We start from the raw sequence: 23,076 nt of genomic DNA, 5'->3' as shown, positions 1-23,076 counted from the left end.
AAACACGGATGAAAAGCCAATGGACTTGGTCTTGATAGTGTCTGAGGAGGGTGGGTCTTACGTGGCCATTGCAACCCAAACCAGAAACTGCTCCCCCTTCAAAATCCACGAATTTACTTATCACAGCCAACCAGGAGGTTACCTCACATGCCATCCTTTGACTTTTGCATCAAGCACTTAATAAACTGGATATCTCAGCCTTGGTACCAGCCCCCAAATTGTACGTTCGATACATAAATTTGACACATACATATATCCTTTCCAAGGGTCAGGAAAGAACATTCAAATGTCAAAAATGATCCGGAGGAGTCCTATATTGCTCAGAGTAGGTCACTTTGCAAAGCAATGAGAAAAATCTCTGAAATAAGTTGTTTTCCCCATAGCCACCATTTAACATTGTTTCATTATTATCAGTTTCTTCTCAGGGTGGCTACTCTACCAGGAGCACACAGAAGTGCTCAGCTCCCCCACCCAGCTCTCCTAGCCCTCAGGGATATGGGATTATAGTCTCCATTCTCAGGCAAACTCCTTTTATCAAGATGTTGAACATTCTAGGGAGCCAACTGACTTGAGGTGTACAACAGAACAGTCATGAGGAAGGGACCTCTATCCAAAGTCCTGTGAGCAAAGGAAGCAAAAGACAGCAAACGAAGCAAAGACAGTTGCCAGCACAAAGTCTGGACACACTGCCTCCAAGAAGTGAGACTGCAGGATGGCAGGAAGCAGATGTAGTATGGGTGAGCCCAGCCCCCCTCACCATCTGTGGACCCCAGGCAATGCAGTCAACCTTCATCCTTTACTGAACAGGCGGGGAGGGGCTATCAAGTCCTTTGCTGAATTTTAGTGAGAATTAATTCAGATACATACAAAATGCCTCACACATGCGTGTGAGGTAAGTGTTATACGCAGCTATTATTTTTAATTCTATTACACATAAACTCCCTGAGGCCGTGACAGTGCTTTGCAATAATAACTAATCAACAATAGTCAATGGAGTAAGTGAAGAGTAGGGTTAGGATCTAGGGATGAGAGCGCCAACCACCTCTATCAGAAACAGAGCTGCTGGGCCAGGTGTAGTGGCTCCCACCTGTAATCCCAGCACTTTGGGAGGCCGAGGCAGGCGGATCACTTGAGGTTAGGAGTTTGAGACCAGCCTGGGAGACATGGTGAAACCCTGTCTCTACTAAAAACACAAAAATTAGCTGGGTGTGGTGGTGTGTGCCTGTACTCTCAGCTACTCGGGAGGCTGAGGCAGGAAAATTGCTTGAAGCCAGGAGGCAGAGGTGGCAGTGAGCCAAGATCACGCCATTGTACTCCAGCCTGGGTGACAGAGTGAGACTGCCTCAAAAAAAAAAAAAAAAAAAAAAAAAAAAAGCTGCTAATTTAGAAGCAAATAACAGGAATGCTGGGTTCTGAGGCCAGCCCTGAGACAGCCAGAAACGCTGAGAAACTTCCACAAGCAACAATTCCTTACATTCAGCGCAGTGTAGCACTTCAAGAGAAATCCAGAAAGTTTCAGTTCCAGATGAGAACAATGAGGTGGTGAGGGGCTGATCTGCATACTATTGCTGAATTTGTCTGCACCCCCTAAACCCCAATGATGAGAAAAGGGAGCGCAAAACATCCCTCAGAGCCAAGGAGGCAAATGCATGCCGGTGATCGGTGGGTGTTGTGAAGTAGGCAACAGAAGCCCCTGTTGGGACCTCAGGAGTCCTAACTTTTCCTTGTCGCTCTTTTCTCTGAACCACATGCTGTTTCCTGGGCTGAGAAAGGGCATGCCATGTTAGAGCAGAACTGAAAATAGACACAGCCGCAGAAGGAACATCAGCAGGCAGATCAACGAGTCCACTGAGATTTTGGCATTTTGGTCCTTGTCTGTCCAAGATATTTTTGGAAATACTATGCAGTGCTCCTGAAGGTCATGGGGGAGGGGGCAGGACCCACTTAGGGGAAAAGCCATAGGGCCCAGGTGAGCCCCTGTGGCCAGTCAGCAGCTCCCTTCCAGGGTCCAGTTTCGGGCATTGATAAAGAGCTGGAGCCAGGGGGAGGTGGTCAGAGTATCAAATGGAGGGGGTCGCCATGCCCACTGCCAAGGCCTCACGGCTCGCTCAGGGTGAGGCATGACAGCCAGGTGGCGGCCATCATGGGAGCAGATGCCAGCCACGCCCCCTGGGGACCCATTGGGATTCAGAGGGTACTGCTCTGTGGGGTTCCCATCATCATCGGCCCAGTGCAGAGGAGCCAAGCCCCTGGCCTCAATCTGAGCTTGGAGTTCCGGAGAAGAAAATGCCACGTAACCTGGGATGGAAGGAGGAGGGAAGTGAGAGCCAAAGTCCTTCATGCCAACCCTTGCCCCCAACCCTCAGGCCCTCCCCCAGCCTTCTTTGGGCCTGACCTTCCCCGTGTGCACTCCACACGGGCAGCACGGCGCCCTCCATTCCTCGCAGCATCAGGGCTGGCCCAGGCCCCACACGCACGCTGGCCCAGCGAGACTCGTAGCGCCCAGACAGGTTGTGACGTAGCAGAAGGCCTGGCCGGGCTGGCTGGGAGTCAGGGCCCATCTCTGCAGCATCCTCATTGGGGTCGCCTCCCACCCAGCCCAGCAGAGCCAGCAGTTGACAGCCATTACACACGCCCAGGCTGAAGGTGTCTGGCCGCTTCCGGAAGCGCCTCAGCTCAGCCCCAGCCCTGGGATGAAAGGTCACAGCAGCTGCCCACCCTAGCAGGGAATAGGGAAGTCAGGGTGAGACGTGGAGGACCTCAGAAAAGGGAATTGGGAATGAAAGGGAATAACTGCTCTTCTGTTTCTTTTCTTTTTTCTTTCTTCCTTTTCCCTTCCTCCCTCCTTCCTTCCTTTCCTTCTTTCTTTTTTTTTTTTTGAGATGGACTCTCACTCTGTCACCCAGGCTGGAGTGCAGTGGTGCGATCTTGGCTCACTACAACCTCTGCCTCCTGGGTTCAAGTGATTCTCCTGCCTCAGCCTCCCAAGTAGCTGGGATTACAGGCGCCTGCCACCACGCCTGGCTAATTTTTGTATTTTTGCATGCCTCTAATCCCAGCTACTCGGGAGGATGAGGCAGGAAAATTGCTTGAACCCAGGAGGTGGAGGTTGCGGTGAGCCGAGATCGCGCCATTGCACTCCAGCCTGGGCAACAAAGGTGAAACTCCGTCTCAAAAAAAAATAAAAATAAAAATAAAAATTAAAAAATATATATATTTAATAATATATATTATTTAATAACATATATATTTAATAATATATATATTATTTAATAATATGTGTATTTAATAATATATATTCTTAAGTATATATATTTTTAATTATATATATATACTTTTTTTTTAAATGAAAAAATTAAAAATGTACTACCAGCCTTCTGTTGGCATGTGGCCCGGAACGAATGGGCCCACTCTCTCCTAGCTCGGTGGAGTGAGAGGCCAATCCCCAGCCCAGGAAGAGGGGGCTAAAGGCACCTCTTCAGGAATGTGAGGGAAGGGAGTGGGCAGAAGCCTGCACACTGACCTTTGGCAGAGCCCAGGACATCAGCATAGCTGAAGCCGCCCACGAAGGCCACGCCACGGAAAGTGTCCAGCCCAATTGCCCCAGAGCAGAGGTCCTGCATGGTCACGTCCCATACCTGCGAAGGTGGGGAGTGGGAGTGTGGGTGGGAGGACACACAGCTGAGGCTGGACAACCACCCCCCAGCTGCCCCCTACCCTGCTCACCTCAAACCCAGCCAAGTGGAAGGCATCGGCCATCTCCCGGTCTCCATTACTGCCCTCCTCTCGCAAGATGGCGACTCGGGGGCTGGGACCACCTTGGGGGAGAATAAGTGTCTTTGGGCCAGAAAGTTACTTCCCCACCCCAACTCCCCAGACACCTTTTCGAGGGCAGGCCCAGGCATCCAGGCTCAGTGCCCCCAGGACGTGGAGCCTCTGCACACACTCCCTCACCAGGCTCACGGGGCACGGAGGCTTTGGGAAAAGTGGGGGGCAGGCAATAGCTGGGCCCCATCCGCTCCCTCAGGCCCCGTTCCTCCTCTGCCACACAGCGAGGCTCTGCCTGTAGCCGGTCCAGCTGGAAACTCGTCTCCTCCCAGAGGGCTCGCAGCTCCCCAACAGGCTCCTCCAGAACCACAGCCCCATTCACTGACACCCGGACCTAGGAAGAGGAACAAATCTCCCACGGGCTAGGAGAAAGGACGGCCCCCTCCACAGTGGGAGAGGGATGGACCGCGGCCGCCCCACGCTGACTGCCCACTGCACACCGCTCTCTCCCTCACTTCCTCACCATGGCGTGGGGCCCGGCCCCGCCTGTGTGGCCCAGCTCCAGGCAGTGGAGGCCAGCATCCCCGTAACGCTTCAGCACCTGGGCCAGGTCTGGCTCCTGCACCTCCAGCACGAGGCCTGGCTCCTCAGCGAACAGCACAGACAGGACTGGGAGAGCAATCAGGGGAGTCAGGGGGATGCAAGAAGGGCCAAGGGAGTCGGGGCGGGGATCAGGGAAATGCAGGAAGGGCCGGGGCGGGGGTCAGAGGGATGCAGGAAGGGCCGGGGCGGGGGCCAGACGGACGCAGCCAGAGAGTAGCGTGGGGATCAGGGAGGATGAGGGCTGGGAGGGCAGGACTGAGGATGTCTCATCACGGACATCTCAGGGATGGGAAGTCTCAGAGGGGTGCAGTCAGGAACATGGCAGGTGTCAGCCAGTTCCATCCAGTTCAGCTGTCAGAGAGACGGCACAGAAAAGCTAGCCAGGGAAGACTCAGGGAAAGGGGATTGGAGGGCACTCCACTCTTTAATATATTGGAAATGGGGTCTGCAGGGTGGAGAAGGCAGCCCAGGCCTCAGACTAGACCCCAGGTTCCTTACCATCAACCCCGGGGACAGGCACATCCACCTGTAGCCCACAATTTCCAGCAAAGGCCATCTCCAGCAGGCATGTGACGAGGCCTCCGTCACTGACATCGTGGCCTGAGCAGAGGAGGCGGTCTGGAGGAAGGAGAAGAAAGCTCAGCAACCTCACGGCCCAAACCTGATAGCCCCGCCCCACCTTCTGGAGTCAGTCCATCAAGAGTGTGTGTCAGAATGTCAGGGGATCTGGGGTACATCGTCCATTGGAGTCCCTTTTGCCCCACTGCTCAGCTGGTGAACGCCTGCTGCACGCCTGGCACCCTGTGTGCCATCTTCCCAGGGGTCTTCACTCACCTTTCAGCAGCCCCTGGGTGATGCTGAAGGCCCACACCAAGTTCTCAGGAAGGTCCAGGTCTGGAGGGTGCTCCCCGAGCTGGGAGAAGCACTGGGCCAGAGCTGTGCCCCCCAGCCGGTGCTGCCCAGGGCTCAGAGGCACATAGAGCAGATGGCCTAGGGAGACGGGGAGGGGAACAGCTCAGGAGGACCCGTCCCTGAGGTGCTCACAGCACTGCTATTCCCAGCATGTGGTGAGACACGTAGACAATCAGTCCCAGAAAACACCACAGCCCAGTGTTGAGATGGGGGCCCAGCACTCACAAAGCAGGAGCCAAGCAAAGATCACACAAGCAAAGATCACAAGGGATGGGGCCATGTCCATACCTCTCCCTTCAGGATGCTTGAGGTCTGGGGTCACGGTGGCTGTGATGTCTGGGCAGACGGCATAGGCTGAGATGACCAGTGACCCTGTAGAGCAAGGAGGAGTCCAAAGGAATGAGTTGCCAACCCAGCTCCATAGTTCCTCCTCCCCTCCCTGGGGCTCCCACACCTCACCAGGAGCCCGCACGGTCTCGGTGCCAACCCGCGCAGCCATGCTGAGGGAGTCCTTGCCACCGTCCACTGCCACACCCAGGGCTGCCATCACTGCCACCATAGCCTCACAGGCATCCGCCAAAGCTGCGCCCTCCCCTGGGAGCTTGGCTGCCCACATCCAGTTCCCGCTACACTTCACATCCTGGGGGCGGCAGAGGCACAGCATTAGAGGGGAAGAGAGATGTGGAGAGGCCAGGGGTGCAGGGGGACTGGGAGGTTGCAACATGAAATGAAGGGCTACAGATGGATGCGGAAGGGTCCTGAAGCCCGGGGGCTCCAGGATAGAAGCTGTGGGAGAACTCACCCGGAGGTCAGTGACCACAGCAAACACCAGATTGGTGAGGGCTTCGGCCACGGCCAGCCGGGCGGCGACCTTTGGGTCCAGCAGGCTCTTGACTGGCTGTTCTCCCAAGGCTGTGGCAGCCCCTATGAGCTCCTCATGGCTCAGTGCCACAACCGCTACATCTGCCAGAGGAGTCTGCAGGGGCCCCACGCACTGCTGCTGGGCCACCAGGCCGCCCACGGAGCGGTCCACCTGTGGAACCAGGTGGGGTTAGCAAGACAGCAAGGGACAGGGACAGCCTGTGCTCCCGCACATGCCCCCAAGGGACCCAGGGCGGTGGGAGGCCTGTCTTTCCCCCAGTGCAGACAACAGCTCTACTCAGAAGGTGGGTAGCAGGGAGACCAGGCCATCAGGGTGGCTGCCCTGCCCCTGCTGCTTCCCCCAGGGCCAGGCAAAACCCCCCACAGCAGTTTCTAAGGGTGGGAGGGCAGAGGAGGCTGAGCGGAGGAAGGAGGCAGGGGGCAGAGGAAGGGTGCAGGGAGGACCTTATTGGTGAGGTAGCGCTTGCTGGCCACGGCAGGCAGCCTCAGAACCCTCTCCAGGGCCTGGCGCACGCTCAGCCCTGGGGGCAAGGCCAGAGGCTGCAGCACAGGGGGCTTCCTCTGCAGGAAGAACTCCTGCAACACAGACAGCAACAGGCAGTGTGAGCACCTGGGGCGGGCTGGACACACAGGTGACAAAGTGCACGGAGGGTAAAGGGTGGTGTGGAGAGGACCACAGGAGAAACCCATCCCCCCAACCCCACATACCTTCCGAGGCATCTTGCCCAGCACCCATTCGAGCTCCAGGTCCACAGGGGTTGGCGGGGGTGTCGGGGGGGCATCCCCCTGGCCATTTCTTCCGACAGGACACTCTCGATCGTCCACCAGCACTATCTGTAGACCGCAGGGACCCCACCCAGAGAGGATGAGACTATGAACACCAGCAGGGAATGTTCCTAGAAATCAGGGCACAAATGTGCTTTCCACTCCTTGTTTGGCTTCCGTATTAAGTCCCTGCCCCTCCTTGGATCCTACATTCCCCACAGCTTGTTTGCCACTACCTCCCATCTTCCTCTCGTCTCTCTCCCTTGACAGCTCTCCCTCTAACCCGTACCCAGGTGGCTCATGTCTGCCCCAGTGCTGCTCCCAACTCCCTGGGCCAACTCACTCTCCGGTCTCCAGTGATGGTGCCCACGAAGCAAGCCGGGCAACGTTCACGGGCACTGACATGAGTCAGGAAGTCCCGGTCGTGGGACCTCAGCAGAAGTGCATTTGATTCCTGGTACTCAGCCCCCCAGATTTCCAGGGCATTCAGGGTTGGGTCCCCAAGCTGCACAGCCATGGTGGGGAGGAAAGAGAAGGGCCAGTGGGCACTCCCACATCTCATGTTGTTGCAAGAGAGATGGGTGGAAGCGGGCTGGGGCTGGCAGGGGTGGGAAAATGCCAGACTTCAGGGGACAAGACCCACCTGGAAGCGGCTGGTGTAAATGATGGCTCCAGCTGGGTCACTCAGCTCTTTTAGGACATTGCCTGGTGAGAGGGTTGCAAGGAGAAGCAGTGACCTAGTGGTGGTCAGGCAACAAAGGGCAGTCCCTGGACTCCAAATGAGCCTGTAATTCGGTGTGTCCCTGTGTCAACTGCTGCCGCACCCTCACCACCAATCATCCCACGGCAGCAGGCTTCCGCCCTTCCAACCCTGAACCTGTCTAGAATGTACAGAGCATGGAGAATGGGACCCAGAGCTGGGTGGTTGGTTGGAGATTCCTGATACCTCTCCCTAAACCAAACCTGGCAGGATACCAGGCAGGCCCAGTCTCTTGTTCCAACTCCTTTCCTCACCATTGCCACCAGCGCCCTGATCATGAAGGCTGCAGATGGGGTTTCCCTCGGGGGCCTCCACACAAGCCCTGATCACACGGTTCATCTTCTGTTCCATCTCCGGGTCTCCTCGCTGCACAGCCCCGAAGTCCAGGTCACTGGTGTTATCTCCCTGCACCTGGGGGCATATATGGCATAGCTCAGCTCAGCGAGGCTGGAAGCTCCTGTACGCTCCCCTATGCCTGGGGCCCGGTTATATCAAGGATTCTGCACCTTTAGCAATTCCCACTCACCTGCACAGATGAAGCAGCTCCACCTCCAACTCCAATCCTGTAGACGGGACCTCCAACCTTTACAACTTCCATGCCTGTAAGAAGGGAAGGCAGAATCAGAACACCGGGGAAGCCACAAGAAGAGGCCTCGAACGCAACGCAGCGTGAGCACAGAGGAAGCTGATGTTAGGGAGGAGAAGCCTGACCACCTTTTTTTTTTTTTTTTTTTTGAGATGGAGTCTCGCTCTGTTGCCCAGGCTGAAGTACAGTGGCATGATCTCAGCTCACTGCAACCTCCGCCTCCTGGGTTCAAGCGATTCTCCTGCCTCAGCCTCCTGAGTAGCTAGGATTACAGGCGCCCGCTATCGTGCCCAGCTAATTTTTGTATTTTTTTAGTAGAGACAGGGTTTCACCATGTTGGCCAGGCTGGTCTCAAACTCCTGACCTCAGGTGATCCACCCACCTCGGCCTCCCAAAGTGCTGGGATTAGAGTCGTGAGCCACCCTGCCTAGCCCAGAAGCCTTACCACTTGACTGGGTTGATAGGAGAGTAAACTGGTATCAACTACGGAGGACGATTTGGCAATAACAACCAAAATGACAAATGCACACAGTCTCTGATTGGGTAAATACACTTTGAAGAAGTTATCTTGCTGATTTATTTGCACAGGTATAAAATCACCTACTTATAAGATTAAACACCACAGGAACGTTTGTATTAGCAAGTACATGAAATAATCTAAAGATTATTAAGTAAAGGCCTCATTAAGTAAACTATGGTATGTCTATACAATGAAAGACTAAGCCACCAAAAAAAGAGAATATAGGAATGTAATGAAGTAATATGATTTCATCAATATGAAATTATTTCCAAGATATACTGCTAAGCGAAAAATGAAAAAGGCAAAAATATGTATGTCTATTTACAGTAGCATCAAAAAGAATAAAAATAATTAGGAATAAATTTAACAATAGAAGTAAGGCTTATACACTAAAAACTTTTTTTTTTTGAGATGGGGTCTTGCTCTGTTGCCCAGGCTGGAGTGCAGTGACGCAATCTTGGCTCACTGCAACCTCTGGACGCGGAAGGGTCCTGAAGCCTGGGGGCTCCAGGGTGGAAACTGTGGAAGAACTCACCCACACTCTCAGCACTTTGGGAGACTGAGGCGGGCGGATCACTTGAGCTCAGGAATTCGAGACCAGCCTGGCTAACACAGTGAAATCCAATCTTTACAAAAAATGCAAAAATTAGCCAGGCATGGTGGCGGGAGCTTGTAGTTTCAGCTACTCAGGAGGCTAAGGCGGGAGGATGGCCTGAGCCCGGAAGACGGAGGTTGCAGTGAGCTGAGATCTCACCATTACACTCCAGCCTAGGTGACAGAGCGAGATCCCATCTCAAAAAAGAAAAAAGAAATAGGAAAGGATCTGAATAGATGTTTCTCTAAGGAAGATATACAAATAGCTAACTAGCATACGAAAACATGCTCGGCCAGGTGCGGTGGCTCATGCCTGTAATCCTAGCACTTTGGGAGGCTGAGGCAGGTGGATTACCAGAGCTCAGGAGTTCGAGACCAGCCTGGGCAACACGGTGAAACCCCATCTCTACAAAAATACAAAAGAAATTAGCTGGGTGTGGTGGCATGTGCCTGTAATCCCAGCTATTTGGGAGGCTGAGGCAGGGGAACTGCTTGAACCCGGGAGGCGGAGGTTGCAGTAAACTGAGATTGTGCCACTGCACTCCAGCCTGAGCAACAGAGCAAGACTCCATCTCTACAAAAAAAAAAAAAGAAAGAAAGAAAACATGCTCAACATCATTAGTCATCAGAGAAAAACAAACCAAATTCACAATGAAATACTGCTTCATACCCACTATTATGCCTTACAATCAAAAGGACAGATAATAACAAGTGTTGTCAAGGATGTGGAGAAACTGGAACCCTCACACACTGCTAGAGGGAACGTAAAATGGTATAGCTGCTTTGGAAAACAGTTTGGCAATTTTTTGAAAAGCTGAACATAGTTACCACATGACCCAGCAATTCCACCCCTAGTTATATACCTGGGAGAAATGATAACATATGTTCATACAAAAACTTGTACATAGGCCGGGCGTGGTGGCTCACGTCTGTAATCCCAGCACTTTGGGAGGCCGAGGTGGGCGGATCACGAGATCGGGAGATCGAGACCATCCTGGCTAACACAGCGAAACCCCGTCTCTACTAAAAACACAAAAAATTAGCCGGGCGTGGTGGTGGGCACCTGTGGTCCCAGCTACTCGGGAGGCTGAGGCAGGAGAGTGGCGTGAACCAGGGAGGCGGAGCTTGCAGTGAGCCGAGATGGTGCCGCTGCACTTCAGCCTGGGCGACAGAGTGAGAATGCATCTCAAAAAAACACAAAACAAAACAGAACAAAAAAATTTGTACATAAATGTTCATAGCAGCATTATGCATAATAGCTAAAAAGTTGAAACAATCCCAATGTCCACCAACTAAGGCATGGGCAAACAAAATGTGACATAGCTATATAATGGGATATTATTCAGCCATAAAAAGAAATAAAGTACTGATGCAACGGATAACCCCTGAAAACATTAAGCTAAGTGAAAGAAGGCAGACACAAAAGGCCGCATATTGTATGATTCCGTTATGGTCATGGGCTGACTAATGACATTTTGCTTAACAACAGACCACATATACAACAGTGATCCCTTAAGATTATAATTGTGCTGAAAAGTTCCTATTGCTTAGTGGCATCGTGGCACGCTGGTGGTGATGCTATTGTAAATAAACCTACTACACTGCCAGTCACACAAAAGTATACTGCAGCCATTATTGTATGTATACTACATAATACTTCGTAATGACAATAAATGACTATTGCTGGTTTATGTATTTTTTTTTTTTTTGAGACAGAGTCTCACTCTGTCATTCAGACTGGAGTGCAGTGGCGCAATCTTGGCTCACTGCAACCTCCACCTCCCAGGTTCAAGTGATTCTCCTGCCTCAGCCTCCCGAGTAGCTGGGATTACAGGTGCGTGCCCCCACACCCAGCTAATATTTGAATTTTTGGTAGAGAGGCGGTTTCACCATGTTGGCCAGGCTGGTCTTGAACTCCTGACCTCAGGTGATCTGCCCACCATGGCCTCCCAAAGTGCTGGGATTACAGGCATGAGCCACTGCACCCAGCCTACATTTATTTTTTATTTTTATTCTTTTTTGGAGACAGCGTCTCACGCTGTCACTCATGCTGGAGTGCAGTGATATGATCATAGCTCACTACAGCCTTGAGCTCCTTGGCTCAAGCGATCTTCCCACCTCAGCCTCCTGGGTAGCTGGGACTACAGGTGTACACCACCATATCCAGCTAAGTTTTATTTCTTAATTTTTTTAGAGACAGGGGTCTGACTATATTCCCCAGACTGGTCACAAAATCCTGGCCTCAAGTAATCCCTCTGCCTTGGCCTCCCAAAGTGCTGGGATTACAGGCGTGAGCCACTGTGCCCAGCCAACTATACTTTTTACTGTTATTTTAGAATGTACTCATTCTACTTATATAAAGCAAGTTTATTTTGGCTGGGCACCATGGCTCACACCTGTAATCCCAGTGCTTTGGAAGGCTGAAGCAGGACAACTGCTTGAGTCCAGGAGCTCAAGGCCACAGTGAGCTAGGACAGAACCACTGTTCTTCACCCTGGGTGACAAAGTAACACCCTGTCTCTAAAAAGAGAAAAAAAATCTGACTTAAGAAAGAAAATGCAGATTAAAAATAATAATAATTAACAACAAAGAGAAAAAAAAGTTTACTTAAAAACAGTATGCCATGTTAGATTGACAGTAGCTTCATATATCTCATATTTACCATGTCTTATTATTATTATTTTTTTTTGACAAGGTCTTGCTCTGTTGTCCAGGCTGGAGTGCAGTGGTGTGATCTCCACTCACTGCAACCTCCACCTCCCAGCTTCAAGTGGTTCTTGTGCCTCAGGAGGCTGGGACTATAGGCGTGCACCATGACGCCTGCGTAATTTTTTTTTTTTTTGAGACGGAGTCTCGATCTGTCACCCAGGCTGGAGTGCAGTGGCGGGATCTCAGCTCACTGCAAGCTCTGCCTCCTGGGTTCACGTCATTCTCCTGCCTCAGCCTCCCAAGTAGCTGGGACTACAGGCGCCCGCCACCACGCCTGGCTAATTTTTTGTATTTTTTTAGTAGAGACGGGGTTTCACCGTGTTAGCTAGGATGGTCTGGATCTCCTGACCTCGTGATCCGCCCACCTCAGCCTCCCAAAGTGTTGGGATTACAGGCGTGAGCCACCGTGCCCGGCAGATGCCTGGCTAATTTTTGTATTTTCAGTAGCAACAGGGTTTCAGCATGTTGGTCAGGCTGGTCTGGAACTCCTGATCTCAGGTGATCCACCTGTCTCAGTCTCCCAAAGTGCTGAGATTACAGGTGCGAGCCACCCTGCCCAGCCCACTACGTCTTGATTGCATTATTTTCTCTTGTGCTTAATTTATTCTCAGGCTGTTTTGTTCATCATGGCTCCTAAGTGTATAAAATTCCTGGATAATATTGCCAGTAAGAGGCTGTGTGGATTGTATAGCAGGCTATGCCATCTAGGTTTGTGTATGTACAGTCTATGAAGCGGGCACAATAATGAAATTACCTAATAGCCACATTTCTCAGAATCAGTTGTCCATCATTATGTGACACATAACATAAGCCAACACATTAAAAACTAACCACTGAAGTGTTCCCGAAGTTCCCTCCCTGTAGCCATCCTGTGCTGGGGAGAAAGCTGGCTGGATCCAGAGAAAGGTGGCAGGCTCTTACCTGGCTCTGGGGCCTCCTTGCTTATGTGGTCAGCTTCCATGGACCCAATGCCCCCACTAAACATGATGGGCTTGATCCACTCACGCCGCTGGCCGTCTGGGAGCTGGAGGCCCAAGGAGCGGGCGAAGCCTGGAGTGTGAACATCAGAGGGACCCGTCACTCAGTTGCCCCGTGCTCACCCAATAGCACAGTCCCCGGGTTGCACACCCCACCCACAAGCCCCTCTGGGTGTCTGTCATCCCTCCACACCCCCAGCCTCACCAGCCAGCACTGGTTCCCCAAACTTGTTGCCATAGTCAGAAGCTCCATTACTGGCTTCAATGGCAACCTCCAGGGGCCGGGCAAAGTTCCCAGAATACTGGAAGCTTGGATCCTCCCAGGGCAGATTGTAACCTGGGAGGGAAGGAGAGAGAACTGAATGAACTGAATGAACTGTGAAGACAGGCCGGAGCAGCCTGCATCCTTCAGGAAGAGTCAAGGCCACCAAGGACCACCTGCATGATTGCAATGTTCCACTTCACGAAGTCCTGTTTTAGGAAGCCGTAGAGCCTGCAGTGAGGCACTGGTCTTCTCTCCACCACCCACACCAGCCTTCCCTCTGAATCTCGCGATCAGAGTTACACAGGCTTTCTGTTTTTTTTTTTTTTGAGATGGAGTCTCACTCTATCACCCAGGCTGGGATGCAGTGGCGTGATCTTGGCTCACTGAAAGCTCCGCCTCCCGGGTTCACGCCATTCTTTCGCCTCAGCCTCCTGAGTAGCTGGGACTACAGGCGCCCGCCACCATGCCCGGCTAATTTTTTGTATTTTTGGTAGAGACAGGGTTTCACCGTGTTAGCCAGGATGGTTTCGATCTCCTGACCTTGTGATCCGCCCACCTCAGCCTCTCAAAGTGCTGGGATTACAGGCGTGAGCCACCACGCCCAGCCAAGTTTCTCTGGCTTTCTAAGAAATCAGATTTGAGGGGCAGGTGGTGATCATAAGACCAACCCAATATCATGCTTTCTGGCTGAATGAAGGCTAGTTTCTAAAGAAAATCATGGACCTGCAAAATCAGTCTGGCCACCTCATCTCCCCAGGTCTACATTTATGACCATAGTTAGTGAAAGACCAGCTATCCTAGAGCCCTTCCTCCTGAGAAAAGGCACACAGGATAACCCTATGACCTAACAGATAGAAGTCTGGTGCCTGCCAGGACAAGGAATCTGGAATGGAAGGTGGATAGAGAGGAAGGAGATGGAACCTGGAATATGCAGATTTCCAAAGCAATAGCCGGCAGTGCCAGCCACCACATGGGCCCCGCGGCCTGTGCACTGGACATCTCGAATCCGGCCCCCTGTGCCAGTGGTTGCACCACTAAAGGGGCATACTCCTGCAAAGAGAGAGTGGGGAGAGGTCTGGGTGCCTCAGAGACAAACCCCCATCTCTGGCCACCCCCACTGAAAATAAGGACAACCAGCTTCCCCGATTATTTTCCCCAGGCCCACCCCTACCCTATTCTGTGATCTGACGAATTTCTGCAGGGAACCCAGCTCACCTGTGGGAAAGTTGTGAGTCTCTGCTGTGAAGACAACGTGTCTCAGCCCTTGCTGTTGCTGGAAGCGGCTTGGCCGTGTAGGGTCCTCAGGCCGTAGGAATCGGACTTCCTTTCCCTGGATTGCACTGTGGACATATCCGTCGTGGACCCTGCTTCCTTTCTGGGACCTACACTAACCCAACCAGGGCCTGGGGCCTCCCCTCCCCGGGTCCTGACGCCACCCCAATCTAGGGCACAGCCCACCTGCTGTTATCACAGAATTTGAGGATGTTGTTGGGGTTCGAGGATTCCTGGGTGCTCATGATGGACTCAAACAGTGAGTGCACCAGCTTCTGCCCATCCACGTGGAGCTGGCCCTTGAAGAACCAGTGTCGGCTGTGCTCGCTGCAGGGGGCGACGCAGGGAGGGGAAGGCAAGTGGAAACGGGGTCATTTCTTAATGCCATGTCTTCTCACCAGCATTTAACAGCAGAGTTACAGCCAAATTCATACTTAGATAATAGATCAAAATATATTCCAAAAAGTCATAATCTTCAAGTATTCTGTCATTTCGGGCTATCCAGAGCCAAAGTGAAGATAAAACCAAGATTTGAATGTAGACTCCTTGATGGATGATGGGAGCCCAGGCCCTCAGAGACTCAGGGAGGCCCCTAAGCCAAGGGAGGGCCATAAAGGCGAGTCCCTGTGGTACCTCCCAACACCCATGGGCTCAGGTATGGGAACAATCCCATTCCTCCCCACCTATTGGACTGCGCCAAGTCAAAGGCCTCCACAGTGCTCGGGTTCCGCTGTAGCTCCTGGAAGCGCTTGGTGTAGAAGTCTAGGTCCCAAGAGTCTAAAGCCAGACCTAGGAGACAAATCCAGGAAGAGGTGACTATGGAACTCAGGCAGCCTCATTCCAGATCTCAGCACCCCTACTGGCCTAGCCTGGGCCCCACACCTCCCTCCCCAGCTACTCACCAAGCTCCTGGTTGGCCTTCTCCAGCGCAAGCCGGCCCTCGCCCAGTATATTGATAGGGCCATTGAGGGGTTCAGGGATGCTCTCAGGGGAGAAACTCTGGATGGGATGGGGGAAGTGCTGCTCTGTCATCCGGTCGTGCAGGGTAGCCAGAGCAATGGCTTCCACCTCAGCTGACGGGGGGTGGGCAAACTAGGGGTACAGACACACAGAGGGCAAGGGGTGAAGAGTTTGAGAATGGAGAGAAATGGTCCACCTCCTACCCCCTTAGTCATACAAGGCTAGCCCACTGCCACACCATATGGCACTTTTTCTCAGATTACAAAAAGACGCCCTTTCCAGGTATGAATCCATGCCAGGATGCACAGATTAAAGGAAGCATAGGCTGGATTTCTGCCCCATTTACCCCTCAACCCGGTACCTTCAGGCAGTGAACAACTTGTACAACCATACAGAGCAGGCCTAAAGCCAGGAGCATCTGTCCCTGCTTCTCGCTAGAACTTAGGATCTAATCTTGTATCTCTGGCTCATCTCCTACTCCTGATTCCCCATCACCTCACCGAGAGCCGGTAGCGCCGGGTGGTCTCCACACGATCCACAGGCCCCAGCCCAGCAGCGCGGCACACTGACACGATGTTGGTGGATGTTGGGGTGGAGAAGTTCAGCCTGAACAGTGGGCCTGATGGTTAGGACTGGAGAACCCCCGGCAGGCCTCAGCTGGGAGGGTGGATCCTGCCCACTGCTGTCTGGACAACCTCCCACCGCTATCCCCTCACCATTGGCTTTCAGCCTCAGGCTGGGCAACAAGAAACCTGCTTTCAAAGTACACTTAAACCATACCAAAACTGTCCTCTAGCATCAAAACTATTTGATTTTTTTTTTCTTTCTGTGAGACAGAGTCTCGCTCTGTTGCCCAGGCTGGAGTGCAGTGGCGCGATCTCGGTTCATTGCAACCTCTGCCTCCCGGGTTCACGCCATTCTCCTGCCTCAGCCTGCCGAGTAGTTGGGACTACAGGCACCCGCCACCACACCCGGCTAATTTTTTGTATTTTTAGTAGAGACGAGGCTTCACCGTGTTAGCCAGGATGGTCTCGATCTCCTGATCTGCTGATCCGCCCGCCTCTGCCTCCCAAAGTGCTGGGATTACAGGCGTGAGCCACCGCGCCCGGCCAAAACTGTTTGATTTTAACTTGGAATCTAATTTACTTTGCTTGGAGAACATGTTTTGGAGCAGGCTAGGTCTTCGGAGGGATCTACCCAAATGGGGAAAGCACAGGCGTGGTTTCCTGGGCAGGAAGTAGCAAAGAGCAAAGGAAAAACAAATCTCCCAAGGATCACAAGAGGAAGCAGAGGAAAGCAGGAGAAAGGGGTGGGTAGGATGAGATACTTACCTGGGCCCGACCTCCAGCAGCAGGTCATTGGAGCCAGGAAGGAGCCAGGACTCCCGAGCAACATCATCCAGCAATAAGGGGCAACCAAACAGCCACATCAGCTTCTTTGTCTCCTCAGCACTGGGGAGGGCCTCAGCTGCAGGGAGACAGGGCAAGGACACCTTGAGACACTGCCCCCAGCACCGAGGCATGTCCCCCAAGAATCTAATAACTGGGCCCAACCTGTCCAGTTCACATTGTAGCACAGTTCAGTCTCGACGCCCTGCAGCTCTGGCAGTTTCCCTTGCAGTTTCCTTCGAGTGTGTCCAGTGGCTGCCCCCTCATGGCCAGAGGGACGAACATAGAAGTGAAGGACTGGGGACATCTCTGCAGGTGTCCTTTGCTGGAGAGATGTGTCCTTTGCTGGAGAGATGAATTAGGTTCCTAAAAAATAACATTAACTGAGCCGGGCGCGGTGGCTCACATCTGTAATCCCAACACTTTGGGAGACTGAAGCGGGTGGATTGCCTGAGGTCAGGAGTTGAAGATCAGCCGGGCCAACATAGTGAAACCCTGTCTCTACTAAAAATAGAAAATTAGCTGGGTGTGGTGGCAGGCGCCTGTAATCCCAGTTACTAGGGAGGCTGAGGCAGGAGAACTGCTTGAACCCGGGAGGCAGAGGTTGCAGTGAGCCGAGATCGCGCCATTGCACTCCAGCCTGGGCAACAAGAGCAAAACTCCGTCTCAATAAATAAATAAAATAAAAATAACATTAACTATGTCCTATCTGTTGAACTGATTTCAGATTTCAAGGAAAGTTGCGGCATTAGGGATAGGGTAGGGGAAAGTAATATGGACATTTAGAGAAACAAGATAACCTGAAAAATGTAACCTTGGAGATTTTAAGGAATCTTGCAAAATGTGGTCTTTATTAATGTGGTAGGGAGGTGTACAGGTACATGCTTGACACGTGTTCCTGGAGTACATGCACTTTGCTGGGCCCCAGGCAAGGTCTTAGGAACACTGCTGTGAATCAAGACAGAAACTATGTCTGCTCTCACAGGGTTTATATTTTATTGGGGGAGAAAGGCCAAGTACCCAGACATTTCCAGTCCCGTGTGGTGAAGGTCAGCGGACTGTGGACACCAATACTGCACTTCAGGTGTCAGGAAAAATTTCCTGAGAGAAATGGCATCAGCCATGGATTGAATGTTTGTGTATCTCCCCCTCCCAATTCATATATTGAAACCCTAATCCTCAATGTTATGGTATTTGGAGGTGAGGCCTCTGGGAGGTAATTAGGTCATGAAAGTGGAACTCTCAAGAATGAGCTACTAATCTCACCAAACCTCTTATAATCTGCCCCTATAAGAAGAGGCCAGATTGGGTGGGGCATAGTGGCTAACACCTGTAATCTTAGCCCTCTGGAGGCTGAGGTGGGAGGACTGAGCACAGGCGTTTGAGACCAACCTGGGCAACATGGCAAAAACCCCATCTCTCTCAAAAAAGATACAAAAATTTGCTGGGTGTGCTGGCATGTGACTGTAGTCCCAGCAACTAGGGAGGCTGAGGTGGGAAATCACTTGAGCCTGGGGAGGCAGAGGCTGCACTGAGCCGTGATCAAGCCACTGCACTCCAGCCTGGGCAACACAGTGAGAACTTGAGATCAGGAGTTCGAGACCAGCCTGACCAACATGGTGAAACCTCATCTCTACTAAAAAAATACAAAATTAGCTGGGCGTGGTGGTGCATGCCTGTAATCACAGCTACTCAAGAGGCTGAGGCAGCAGAATCACTTGAACCCGGGAGGCGGAAGTTGTAGTGACCTGAGATCGAGCCTTTGCACTCCAGCCTGGGCAACAAGAGTGAAACTCTGTCTCAAAACAAACAAAAAAGGATCTCTGATCACAAAGCTTTTGTTTAAGAATTTACTGCTTGATGATATCATGTCATAAATTATTTATTTATTTACTTATTTTCTTTTTCTTTTTTTTTTGAGATGGATTCACTCTGTCACCCAGGCTGGAGTGCAGTGGCACAGTCTGGGCTCTCTGCAACTTCTGCCTCCCGGGTTCAAGCAATTCTCCTGACTCAGCCTCCCAAGTAGCCGAGATTACAGGCATGCGCCACCACGCCCAGCTAATTTTTGTATTATTAGTAGAGACGGGGTTTCCCCATGTTTGCCAGGCTGGGTCTCCAACTCCTGACCTCAAGTGATCTGCCCGCCTCGGACTCCCAAAGTGTTGGGATTACAGGCGTGTGCCACCATTCCGACCCATAAATTATTAAAAAAAAAAAAAAATAGAATTGCTTAAGCAGGGCTGGGCACGGTGGCTCACATCTGTAATCCTAGCACTTTAGGAGGCCAAGAGGGGCAGATCACTTGAGGTATGGAGTTCAAGACCAACCTGGCCAACATGGTGAAACCCTGTCTCTATTAAAAATACAAAAAATTAGCCGGGTGTGGTGGCAAGCACCTGTAGTCTCAGCTACTCGGGAGGCTGAGGCAGGAGAATCGCTGGAACCTGGGAAGCAAAGGTTGCAGTGAGCCAAGATTGAGCCATTGCACTCCAGCCTGGGTGACAGAGCAAGACTCTGACTCAAAAAAAAAAAAAAAGAATTGCTTAAGCAGATCCTGAATTCCAGCAGAACAGCTGACTCCACCAGCTCAAAGACTCCCACAGAAGCCAGGAGCAGTGGCTCACACCTATAATCCCAACGCCTGTAATCCCAGCACTTTGGGAGGCCAAAGCAGTGGACTGCTTGAGCCCAGGAGTTTGAGACCAGCCCTGGGCAACATGGTAAGACCCTGTCTTTATAAAAAAAAAAATTAAAAATTAGCGGGGCATGGTGGCATGTACCTGTGGTCCCAGCTACTCAAGAGGCTGAGGCAAGAGGATCGCTTGAGCCCATGAGTTTGAGGCTGCAGTGAGCTACGATTGTGCCACTGCACTCCAGCCTGGATGACAGAGCAAGACCCTGTCTTTCTTTTTCTTTTTTTTTTCTTTTTTTGAGATGGGGTCTCACTCTGTCGCCAGTCTGGACTGCAGTGGCACGATCTCGGCTCACTGCAACCTCTGCCTTCCGGGTTCACGCGATTCTCCTGCCTCGGTCTCCCGAGTAGCTGAGACTACAGGTGCACACCACCATGCCCAGCTAATTTTTGTATTTTTAGTAGAGATGGGGTTTCACCATGTTGGCCAGGATGGTCTCGATCTCTTGAACTCGTGATCCACCCACCTCAGCCTCCCAAAGTGCTGGGATTACAGGCGTGAGCGACTGCGCCAGGCAGACCTCATCTTTCAAATTAAAAAAAAGAAAAAAGAAAAAGACTCCCACAGTGGAACCAAGTGAGCATGAGAATCAGTTTCTTCATCTCCTTGTCTCATGACCTCACCCTGCACTCTTCAATCAATGATTTTCACACTTCATCCCAATCCTACTCCAAATCCTTTTTTAAAAACCCTAGCCCCAAAGTACTGTGGGAGATGGATTTGAGGTTTCCTCCTGTCTTCTTGTTCAGCAGCCCTATCATTAAACCTCTTTCTCTGCTGCAACCTGGTGTCTTGGTGTATTGACCTCCCGTGTGCATCAGGCAACAGAACTATTACAGTTAATACTTTTAGCCTAACATTCAAAGGCCCTCCCCATCTATCCCAAAGTACCTATCCAATTTCTGGTCCCACTGCCTCTCAGCGGGACCCTGGCTTTACTCACCAAACTCTGCTGTTCCCCTAGTCTTGCCATCTCAGTAAACACTACCATCATCCAATTTGTTGCTCAAGACAAAAACACAGACGTCATCCTTAATTCTCTTTCCCTCAGACTCTCTAAATCCAATCCACCAGGAAATCTATTTCCAATCATGTCTCAAATCTCTCATCTCTTCATCTCTACTGCCTCACTCTAGTTCAAGTAAGCCACCACCATCACTCACCTGGACCAATGCATTAACCTCCTGACCACCGCATAACCACAATTCATTTGTCACACATCAGCATAAAGTGGATTATGGCTTCCCATTACACATGGTATAAATTCCAACTCAGCAACCTGGTTTACCAAGTCTGGCCACTCTCTGGCCTACCTTTCCAACCCTATCTCACACCATTCTCTTTTTCACCCACAATGCACCAACCACACCTTAGCTTCTTTTTTATTTCTCTAACTTGCCAAGCTCAGTCCTGGAAGGCATTTTTTTCACCCTGACATATGCATGGCTAGCTCTTTCTTGTTATTTACATTTCTGGTGATTCGCCTTCGTGGAAAAGGCTTCACTAGCCACTCAAGTAGTTACTATCAGATGGCCGGAACTATTTTAATTTCCTATAAAGCGCTTATCACTATCGGATGTTTTTATTTTTCGCTCTGTATTCCCCACTAGAAAAAAATCTCTACGTGGGCATGGGATGTTGCTGCTTCGCTTCCATTGAATTACCAAGGCTTAGAACAATACCAGGGCTTGAAACGCAAAGAAATTCTAAAACTTGTGGACTGACTAAATGAACTCTTGATTCTCACCACTCTTCAGCCCCTCCCCCGCTTTCAGGACAGTCTTCCTGAAGGCATTTTGTTTATTAAGCCACTTGATTTCCGTCTATCATTCCCAGTAAAATATAAGCTTCAAGAGCTCAGAGACAGGGTTTGCGTGCATGAGGGCTGTATCCCATGACCAGCATGGTGCCTGATATAAAGTAGGCGGCCGGCAGACTTTGTTAGTTGAATCCATGAATGGGACAATGGAGCTAAGTTTACATGGGGGTCGGCCATGCCTGGGGTCTGCGGAACGCACGCAGGATAGGACGAATGGACGCCTCCACTAAAGCAAATACGCGGGCACCAAGTAGACACAGCTCGGCCCGGTGGGGATACTGAAGCGGCCAGACCAGGCTTGGGCTAGATGACGAAACGCTGCACCTGGAGGAGGATCCAGGTCCGCACGCGGTAACTATACTCACGTGGAAGATGCACTCGCGGCCACAGAGCACCTCGAATCGTCGCGCGCGCTTGTTACGTCATCCGGGTGAGCCGCGGGCAGAAACTGGACCTGCCAGCGCCGGGGCGACTACGCCCCTCCCACTTTTCCCAGCCACCCGGCAGAATTCTAGGTTCTTGGTGGGGAGAGGTTTATCCTCAGGTGGTTTCTCCCACAAATCTGTCTTGAATTGACGTTTGTGAAAATACATTCAGTTCCCCGTCCCTGCGGGGACAGTTAAGTAACGACATCAGTTAGTTAAGGCCATAACGCAAGCATGTGAAAGTTGTGCTTTGGTGGCATTACGAGAAAGCGCTTCTCTGCTTGGCAAGATCAGGGAGACTGAAAGATGCTTAGAAGTCATCCACCAGGCGGGCTGTGTTTGAGTTCCTGAGCTCTCCCACCCCATCCATCTGAAGGCCTGCAGGATGCCGGAGAGGATGTCACTTAGAAGGGAGACGGAGGCTGGGCGCGGTGGCTCCCGCCTGTAATCCGAACACTTTGGGAGCCCGAGGCGGGCAGATCGCTTGAGCCCAGGAGTTAGGGACCAGTCTGGGCAACATGGCGAAACCATGTCGCTACAGAAAAATACAAAAATTAGCCAGGTGTGGCGGTGCACGCCTGTGATCCCAGCTACTCGGTGGGCTGAGGTGGGAGGATCGCTTGAGCCCGGGAGTTCGAGGCTGCAGTGAACCGAGATGGCGCCGCTGCACTCCAGCCTGGGCGATAGAGCGAGACCTCGTCTCAAAAAAAAAATCAGAGGGCCAGGGGCTGTGTTTTACGCCTGTAATCCCAGCACTTTGGGAGGCTGAGGCGGGTGGATCACCTGAGGTCAGGAGTTCGAGACCAGCCTGGCCACATGGTGAAACCCCGTCTCTACTAAAAATACAAAAAAAACAAAAATTAGCCGGGCATGGTGGCAGGTGCCTGTAATCCTAGCTACTCAGGAGGCTGAGGCCGGAGGATCCCTTGAACCTGGGAGGCGGGGGTTGCAGTGAGCCGAGATCGCGCCACTGCACTCCAGCCTGGGAGACAGAGCCAGGCTTCGTCTTAAAAAAAAATCAGAGGAAAGAGACAGGGGTGTCGGGAGTTGGGATGGTGCACCGAGGCGCCTCGCGGAGTCTCTAGGATGCGAGGGGGTGAGCAGCGAGAAGAAGCTGGAGGTGGAGAGGAAACCCGCTCACCGGTGACGTCACCGAGCGCCCCCCCCACTCCCAG

The 23,076-nt window shown here is 51.9% G+C and overlaps 1 protein-coding gene across 1 annotated transcript; it reads right to left on the bottom strand.

Annotated features, from left to right (window-relative positions):
- Nucleotides 1–899: 899 nt before the first annotated feature.
- Nucleotides 900–22,984, bottom strand: PFAS (phosphoribosylformylglycinamidine synthase). The gene is made up of 28 exons (XM_054456767.2): nucleotides 21,842–22,984; nucleotides 17,127–17,327; nucleotides 16,905–17,040; nucleotides 16,074–16,179; nucleotides 15,516–15,705; nucleotides 15,297–15,402; nucleotides 14,800–14,940; nucleotides 14,557–14,681; nucleotides 14,263–14,391; nucleotides 13,282–13,413; nucleotides 13,021–13,149; nucleotides 8,217–8,290; nucleotides 7,945–8,101; nucleotides 7,574–7,635; nucleotides 7,274–7,435; nucleotides 6,874–6,999; nucleotides 6,610–6,741; nucleotides 6,086–6,316; nucleotides 5,743–5,923; nucleotides 5,572–5,655; nucleotides 5,206–5,361; nucleotides 4,870–4,989; nucleotides 4,292–4,437; nucleotides 3,955–4,162; nucleotides 3,727–3,818; nucleotides 3,524–3,638; nucleotides 2,396–2,719; nucleotides 900–2,298 (listed from the first exon to the last, which is right to left on the bottom strand). The coding sequence occupies exons 2-28, from the start codon at nucleotides 17,266–17,268 to the stop codon at nucleotides 1,988–1,990; spliced, it is 4,017 nt and encodes a 1,338-aa protein (XP_054312742.1). The 5' UTR covers nucleotides 17,269–17,327; nucleotides 21,842–22,984; the 3' UTR covers nucleotides 900–1,987.
- Between the last annotated feature and the right edge of the window lie 92 nt (nucleotides 22,985–23,076).

The sequence above is a fragment of the Pongo pygmaeus genome, chromosome 19, assembly GCF_028885625.2.
Source record: "Pongo pygmaeus isolate AG05252 chromosome 19, NHGRI_mPonPyg2-v2.0_pri, whole genome shotgun sequence".
NCBI classification, from domain to species: Eukaryota; Metazoa; Chordata; class Mammalia; order Primates; family Hominidae; genus Pongo; species Pongo pygmaeus.
This window is presented reverse-complemented; position numbering and strand designations above follow the sequence as displayed.

Bases quoted from the DNA above. Each gene is read 5' to 3' on its own strand.
- PFAS (XM_054456767.2), bottom strand. From the start codon at position 17,268: ATGTCCCCAGTCCTTCACTTCTATGTTCGTCCCTCTGGCCATGAGGGG. The intron at 7,000-7,273 runs GTGAGTTGGCCC...TGCGGTCTACAG, and splicing joins CCATCACTGGAGACCGGAGA to ATAGTGCTGGTGGACGATCG. The intron at 5,362-5,571 runs GTATGGACATGG...CCGTCTCCCTAG, and splicing joins CAAGCATCCTGAAGGGAGAG to GCCATCTGCTCTATGTGCCT.